The 8,506-nt window shown below is 37.7% G+C and overlaps 1 protein-coding gene across 1 annotated transcript in view; it reads right to left on the bottom strand.

The window, feature by feature from the left end:
* Positions 1-3,688, bottom strand: part of LOC104823078 — a 5,348-nt gene extending 1,660 nt beyond the window's left edge. Inside the window, exons 1-5 of the mRNA XM_010554505.1 lie at positions 2,375-3,688; positions 2,115-2,330; positions 814-1,689; positions 350-632; positions 40-235 (exon numbers count right to left, since the gene is read on the bottom strand). Coding sequence (XP_010552807.1) covers positions 40-235; positions 350-632; positions 814-1,689; positions 2,115-2,330; positions 2,375-3,688 — 2,885 coding nt within the window. The remainder of the gene's footprint in view (positions 1-39; positions 236-349; positions 633-813; positions 1,690-2,114; positions 2,331-2,374) is intronic.
* Positions 3,689-8,506: the final 4,818 nt, after the last annotated feature.

Below are 8,506 nucleotides of genomic sequence, written 5' to 3'. Positions count from 1 at the left end.
ACGGTGAGATAGATGAGCCGACCCACAAGACGACGATACTTGCCGGGATCAGACAAGAACTGGCTGTCGGAGAGAGCGAGACGGTGGTTCTGGTCTAATGGAAACTGAGCAGGTTTGCAACCAAGCAAACCGGCTTCGGAGATTATGTCGATGGTGTATTTCCGTTGGTAAATATAAATCCCGTCGTTGTTCCGAGCAACCTCCAAACCGAGAAAATATTTGAGGACACCCAAATCTTTCATATAAAAACATGAGCTGAGATAAGACTTGAAAGTTCGAAGAGCAATGGGTGAGTTGCCGGATATAATTAAGTCATCGACATAAACGAGAACACACAAGTGTACGATACCGTCGCGGAAAGTGAAGAGGGAATGGTCCGATTGGGACTGAACAAACCCGTACTTCTGAAGAGCCGACCGAAGTTTTTCGAACCAACATCTCGGAGCTTGACGCAAGCCATATAAGGATTTGCGAAGACGACACACAATACCGGGTTCCGGAGATTCGAAACCAGGTGGCATGCGCATGTAGACTTCTTCTCTGAGATCACCATGTAAGAAATCATTATGGACATCCATCTGATGAATCTCCCAATGCCGAGCCGCAGCGACAGCCAAGAATGTACGCCCAGTCTGGAGCAAAAGTCTCGCCATAATCTAACTCGTCTACTTGTCGATTACCTAGAACTACCAACCGAGCTTTGTATCGTTCAACCGATCCATCAGAGCGATACTTGATTTTAAAAATCCACTGACATCCGATAGCTCTCTTACCCAATGGAAGTGTTTCCACTGTCCAAGTGCGATTACTGACCAGGGCATCGATCTCGGTTTTCATAGCTGCTTGCCACCGAGGGTCGCGAAGAGCTTCCTTATACGACCGTGGTTCGAACCCGTCGGTTACAGCAACCAAGAAGGCACGGTGAGCAGGAGAAAATCGAACACAATTAACAGAATGGGCGAAAGGATACAGCGAACCTGAAATACGAGAGTCGGGTTGAGCAGGGGACGAGCGCGAGACTTGGACGGTGTTCGTGACATAGTCGTGAAGACGGGTAGAAGGAAAACGAGTTCTTTTGCCACGACCCAGTTCCTCGTCTGGGACAACATCAGTTGGGTGAACCAAGGAGCCCCCCCTGTCGTCAACATCCTCGGAGGGCTGGATCGAATCCGTAGCATCCGGTGACCCAGAATCGTCACCAACACAAGTAGGATGACACAGATCAGAATCCGGCGAAACAGTTGCTAGAACAGGAGGTGTCGGAGGCACCGACACAATGACAGAGTCGTCGAAGTCGGTAAACACAGGCCAAGAATCTGGTGAAACCGAAATAGCAAGAGTGGAAGCCACCGGAACATCGAGAAACGGAAATTTATCTTCGAAGAAGACGACATCCCGAGATACGAAAAACCGACGTGTATCGAGGTCGTAAAGGCGCCAGCCTTTCTTGCCCGCCGGATACCCAACAAACACGCACCGAACACTGCGAGATGCGAACTTATCCCCATGAGTATCCTTGTTGTGAGAGTAACAGAGGCACCCTACCGTCCGAAGATGATGATAAGCAGGAGATTTCCCATAAAGAACGTCGAAAGGAGAACGCTCAGACATTAACTTTGTGGGAGTCCTATTGATGAGATGACCAGCAGTGAGAACACAATCACCCCAGAACTCAATAGGAAAACCTGCCTGAAACATCAAGGCTCGTGCAACGTTGAGAATATGCCTATGTTTCCTTTCGGCCCGACCATTTTGCTGAGGTGTATGAACACAAGATGTTTCGTGAATAATCCCATGAGTTCGAAAAACACCACCAAGACACATGAATTCTGAACCATTATCGGTGCGCACGGTCAAGACTTTCTTGTGAAACTGGCGCTCCACCATGGCAAGAAACGTAATAAGAAAATCAGATACTTGGCTTTTGTCCGACAACAGGTACAGCCACACTCCTCTCGAAAAGTCATCAACAATCGTCAAAAAATAGCGAGCGCCACTAAAGACGGCGTACGGTACGGTCCCCACAAATCGCAATGTATCAATTGAAAAATCTCGGTAGTTTTATTAGAACTGGAATGAAAAGAATCTCGTGTTTGTTTGGAATGAAAACAAACATCACAATCAACAAGAGAAGACCCAACAGGTCGATAAAACTCAATCCCGGAAATCTGCTCAATGACCGCTTTCGAAGGATGTCCCAAACGACGATGCCACACGTCAAACGAAACTGTGTTATGAGAACGAACAGCTAAAGCGTGTTCAAACCCTCGAAAGTAGTAGAGCCCGTCCCGTAGCTCACCCGCTCCAATCAGCATCTTCGAAACCCGGTCCTGAATGGAACAAAAACAATTAACGAATTGAACAGTGCAATCACAATCGGCAAGTAACTGTGACACCGAGATGAGATTGACGCGAAGGCCGTCAACAAAAAGAACATCCGACAGAATAAGTCGTAGAGAGAGCTGAACAGATCCGGACTGAACAGCAACTGAACAACGACCGTCAGGTAGAGTAATGCGGCACGGTGACACACACACGGAGTCTTGCAACACGGAGAAACAACTGTCATGTGACGAGAGGCACCGGTGTCCAGAATCCAAGGAACAGAAGAAGACATACCCGAAGACGTAGTTGTCGCGCCAATTTTGCCGGCGTTGACTAGAGAAACAAGGGTCTTCCACTGCTCTGCATTCAGTCCAGGGAGGGGAGACGCATCAGAGGGTAATGCCACAGGTTCCGGCGACGCACCGAGAATACTCGGTGACGAAGAAACAGGGGTATGAACGGAATTAACCCGAACAGAGCTTTTTCCTCGATTAGGAGCACCGCGACCTCCTCTGTCCGAACGACCACGGGGACGATCGCCCCACCATTCTGGATAACCCAGAATCTGAAAGCAGCTGTCAACTGCATGACCGGAACGACCACAGTTGGAGCAGACGACGGATTTGTCCTTTCCAGAAGGCAAATCACGAGGTTTCGGGGCAGTGGAGACAGCAAACGCCGCGATATCAGAGGGAGGAATCGAGGAAACGACAGACGCTTTGGAGGCTTCGTATTGAGTAACGACCATATATGCCTCTTCGACTGTCGGAAGAGGTTGCCAGGACAGCAAGTTCGAACGAACGACGCCAAATTTTTCATCGTCAAGACCCAAGAGAAATTCATACAAACGATCTTCTTGCCTCTGTTTCTCGAATTCCTCGGTAATGTTGCACACGCACAGACCGCAATGGCAAGTCTTCAAAGATCGGAGTGTAGCCAGATCGTCCCACAACTTAGTGATTTTCCCGAAATAGGACTCCACAGTCATACCCTTCTGTCGGCAATTTGCTAGGTCGCTCCGAACACGAAGAAGACGCGGGGCACTTGTCATACCAAACCGGCGCTTAAGATAATCCCACAAATCCTTAGCAAATTCCCGATGAACTACATCCGAACGTAGCGTAGGTTCCAAGGTGTTTTTGATCCAGGAAACGATAAGAGAGTTGTTCGTTTCCCAGTCATCAAAATCGACGGAATCTGGGGCTGGAGTCGGAATCTTGCCGTCTACGAACCCAAATTTCTTGCGGGAACGCAGAGCATGTCGAATATTAATAGACCACTCCTCGTAGTTGGGACCACGTAAGAGCGCCCGGATTGTCGCTGGGACTAAGGTCATATGGAGAAATAGTTCTCCGTGGTACATCGGTAGAAAATATGGTCGGGTTCGTCGGCATTGACGGATCAGTGGGTGTAGGTTGAGAAGAATCAGAAACGGTAGTGTGAGAAGAAGACATCGAAGGAGAAGAAGAAGAGTGAAAAGAGGAGGATCAAGAGTCGTCGGGCTCTGATACCATGTCACGACGGCAATCGCAGCAAGAACAAAGAACAGGAAATCGGTACTGCGAATGCTTGTGTGTTATTCATGGCCACCAAGGCTTATATGCACAAAGAGACGTAACTAAACCTAGCTGTACAAGGGATGAAATTCTATCAGATCCTATCAACAAGGTAACAACCCATATCTCGTATTATACATGATATACACGGAATATTCTCGCCCAATAGTTTGCCTGTTATTTCAAGGCTCCCCCTCAAGTCGATCTCACCCTCTCTCAGTTCTCACTCACCGGTGTTTCCCTTACAAAACGCTCTCTCTCAATGTCTCTCTCAAAGAACCATTTTCTCTTGATAATCTCGACAGTGATACCAATGCCTCGCTCCTCGCATATATTCGCCTTTTTCTTTGATTCATCGAATATCCTCTTCATAAATATTCTTTTTTTTCTTCTTGAATGCAACTGTCTTCTTTCATCTTTCCATTTCTTTCCTTATGTGCTTTCCATGCTTTCCATGCTTAACTTCACATTTCCATTTTCTTGTTTGATCTTCTAGATGCTGAATATGCTCTTCCCTTACTTCAACAAATTATTTTCGACCGGAATCACTAGCAGCTGTGAAGATCATTAAATATGAACAAAACCTTAGTTAGAGAAGTATTTTGTAGTCGATCCATCCATCAACATCTAATTAATGCCCGTTGTATACAAAATAAATATCCTTAGTTACACGATTTTATTTAAATAACATAAACATACTTCCTGTTTCTAAGTTCCTATATTTATCCAATAACTTCAATATTACACTAACCTAATAAACCTTACGTTGCATAATATAAAAAAGAGAGATTCTAGGGAGAGCACATGGATCCATATAATTGGAATATTGGCATTGCTTCTCGTATATGATGTTGCAATATGAAGTATCCAAAGGAGTTTTTGGTATCTAAAGACAGAATCGATATAACTAGTTAATATTATGATAACACATTTAATACATTAGGATTACGATATTTATTATAATTTCCCATAAATTAGTGTGGAAATTTCGAATTTCAGTTCGGTGTCAATTTAGTATTGATTTGTTTCGTATTATTCGGTTATAAACAAATTTATATCATTCAATTATTATGTTACATTCGGATTAAAAAAAATGTTTATTTTTTAAGATATCATCTTTTTTTTTAAAATTTTTTAATTTTCGATTCAATTTCAATTTATTCGGTTTTTTAAGAATATAATATTTCAATTTTTTGACGGTTGAATTCGAAAATGGTACTAATTTTCAGTTTGAACCGAAAATCCACCCTCCTATACTCATCATTACACTCAAATGCATTTTCGACGCCCTTTACTCACAATTATAATATAATATAATATAATATAATATAATATAATATAATATAATATAATATAATATAAGGGTCGGCTTAGCATAGAATTTAATAGGTGACAAGTGAAACATACCAATCAGGATCATTTTCACAACGAGGGGAAGAAATCGATGCCAAGACATAACATTATTAACATATATGTATAGTCAACTTTGATTATCCATATACATATATAGGGCAAAATATTTGATGAAGTATGCATGTCTACGTGGCATTATTTGATCGGAACAAGCAGCATGCATGTATGGGGGTACACGGAGAACTCGTGTTGGCGTTCGAACCACACCTTATTTATTTTATCATTTTATATGCAAAGGGCCAATATCAGAATCTCTACGAGTGGTTATCCGATATATCTATTTCAGATATATTTGTTTTGTCCCTGAATCGATCGAGAATCGGTGATGTTTCTATTTTCATATATATACGCATGTGCATAGTACGAAGAGCGACCTCTCAAAATGATGTGATTTTATTGTTTTGTCTGAAATTTTTAATTTTTTTATGGCAATCATAATCTTTACGTTTTTATATTCCAATAATTTGATATATTATTAGACAAGTAAAGCTAAATTTTATTACCTCAATGTAATCTAGATATTCACGCGCATTATAAATCGGTTAAATCGAGTTCAGATTCATTAGATGATATAATCTAAATAATTATATTCAATCCGTTTCAGTTTAGCTGACGTTTTAGAACAATGTTTTTGTTTCAAATTAAGTGACGTTTTTAGATTTTCAATATAGTAATTTTTCCAAATTTATCCCTAATTAATAATATTTAAATATTCTGCATATTTAGAAATAATAATTCTTTGTGTAATAAATAAAGGTATTTTGGATAAACCATTATTTTTTAATTTATGTCTAAAATAAAACGGAAGGAGTAATCCAGGCGCATTTAGATTATAGATAAATATAATCATTATGTTATAATATTCAAAGCTATAACTGGACACTGCAATAGCGCACGTCTACATATCGTCGGACCCAACTCGTAAGTTATAACTTATAATATGGAACAAAATTTCGAAACATGCTTAACCCCACCTTCACCTGATGTGATAAATGGAAGTCAACGGTCTGCTAGCCAATAATTGAGAAAAATAAATAAATAAAAATATAACGACACGATTATATGTATCGAGCTTATTACAAGCGCGCATATATATATATATATATATTGCTTGAAATGCTCCTAACTTGTGATTCTGAATATAGATAACTATAGGGTCTTTTCTATTAATGCATTTTTAACTACTTATTTCATTTTTTGTTGTTGTTTATGTTACTCGAAGTTCCATGCGTGTGTGATGCAAGATTAGGATAGATTTTGGAAAACATTAGAAAGTACTGTCTGTGTTTAGTATAATTCCGATTAAATATGTCACTACATAGAAAACAATGTACAAAGTTCTTCATTATATATATATATACATATATATGTTGGAGTTTTTTTTAATTAAATGAAAGGAGATATTTTTGTATGTTATTCTCCACATTTATATTCTAAAACTTAAAAAATATTTATGACTTTTGGGAGTTTTACAATTTTTCAATCCTATAAATAGGAGGTTTTGTCTTCATATTTTACAAACCAAGAAAAACAAACAAGAGTTTTCTAAAGAAAAGAAAACATATATTTTCTCTTTGTGATTCAAGCCGAGATTTGAATTCGACAAGGCATCGGAGTTTGAAGTACAACTGTTCTGGTGAGGTACGTCCGTCATATCCTGGGAGGATATATTCCATTAACCGTAGGTACCGCGAGGGGAATAATTTCCTTAAGGAAACACGGTTCGCCGTGGGTTCGGATTTGGTTTTTTCGGTTTTAAAAAACATATTGATATAATGATGTTGGTTTGAACATAACTTTCTATATCGTTATCGGAATTGCATGTTCTTGACGTCGTGTCATAGATATCGAAATTATCTTTCTAATGATGTATGACATGCATGATGTGGTTGTATATTTTGAAAGTTATTAAACTCGAAGTTCTTGATATGGAATTGGAAGTTAATAAAGCATGAATATGAGACCTATAAAATAACACACCTAACAATATATATATATATATATATATATATATATATATTATCCGTTCTCTCTATTTTGTAATTTCAACATCGTATAAAATTTCTGATTATCAATTTCAAGGTTTATTGAAGTATTTGTAAAGTATAACTATTTGAATATTTAGAATCATAAGTTTAAGTCGGTTCTTTTACATAATTTTTATGTGTTGCGAGTCCATGAATATTAAATTTTAAAGGGTGATTTTAACAGTATTTGTTCAGCATCTAAAGGTTATATATATATATATATATACACATTTATAAAGTTCAACGATGAAACAGATAAGATTGGAGTAAATAATAATAATATTGCATGACTTTAACCAAAAAAACAAATATTGCATGGTTAGAGAACGGACATTTGGCGATCAACTTGCCTCCACGTTGAATGAGATCACTTCAGTGGCGACCCCTGGAAACAGTATTGGATTATTTGTTGCACGACACCTTATAAACTGAATCACGACACTGAAATAGTCAGATATAATATTTGATTGAAAAAAAATAGAAACTAAAGAATAATTTGCTCATAAAAAATACCGAATAACTGTATTGAAATATTAAATTTTAAGTTCAAGTAAAAATTATGCATTTTTAAATCCGAAGTTTTTATACAATATTTACAGTATTAAATTTTTTTCTTATATTTTACTGCCTAAATCATTTCTGTTATGCCTTTTAATATTTCAATTTTTTTATTATATTTCAATATCTAATCAGTTGCATAAAAAACTATTTACTACACACCTTTATCCAATATTAGGGATATAAAACGGGTTGGTCTATTTATAAACCGAACCAAAAAAATTCTAAATCATATCTAGACTATTTTAATTTGCAAATTGATTCACGAACTAAATATAAAAATAGAAATAAAAATTAAAGAAAAATAATAAAATAATTATTTAAAATTTTAATATATATTATCTAATTGTATCTGAATTAATATATTCAAATGTAATTAGAACAAATTTGGAGTATCAAGATTGTATAGTAGAGATAATTTTATATCAAAATTTAGAAATTGTTATTACATATTAAAATTTTAATATATATGTATATATATATTGTCAAAAAGTTTATTCATCTATTTCCAAATTTTTTAAAATTTAAGTATAAATAAATAATGATGGGATTCCTGGGATCTCTAGAGCGAATCCTATTCCTAAGAGATCAATTCTAGGGTTTGCGCAGCGGATATAAAATAAAAAT

The sequence above is a fragment of the Tarenaya hassleriana genome, unplaced genomic scaffold, assembly GCF_000463585.1.
Source record: "Tarenaya hassleriana unplaced genomic scaffold, ASM46358v1 Cleome39, whole genome shotgun sequence".
In the NCBI taxonomy this organism is placed as follows: domain Eukaryota; kingdom Viridiplantae; phylum Streptophyta; class Magnoliopsida; order Brassicales; family Cleomaceae; genus Tarenaya; species Tarenaya hassleriana.
The sequence above is the reverse complement of the archived record's forward strand: the minus strand, read 5'-3'. Positions and strand labels throughout refer to the sequence as shown.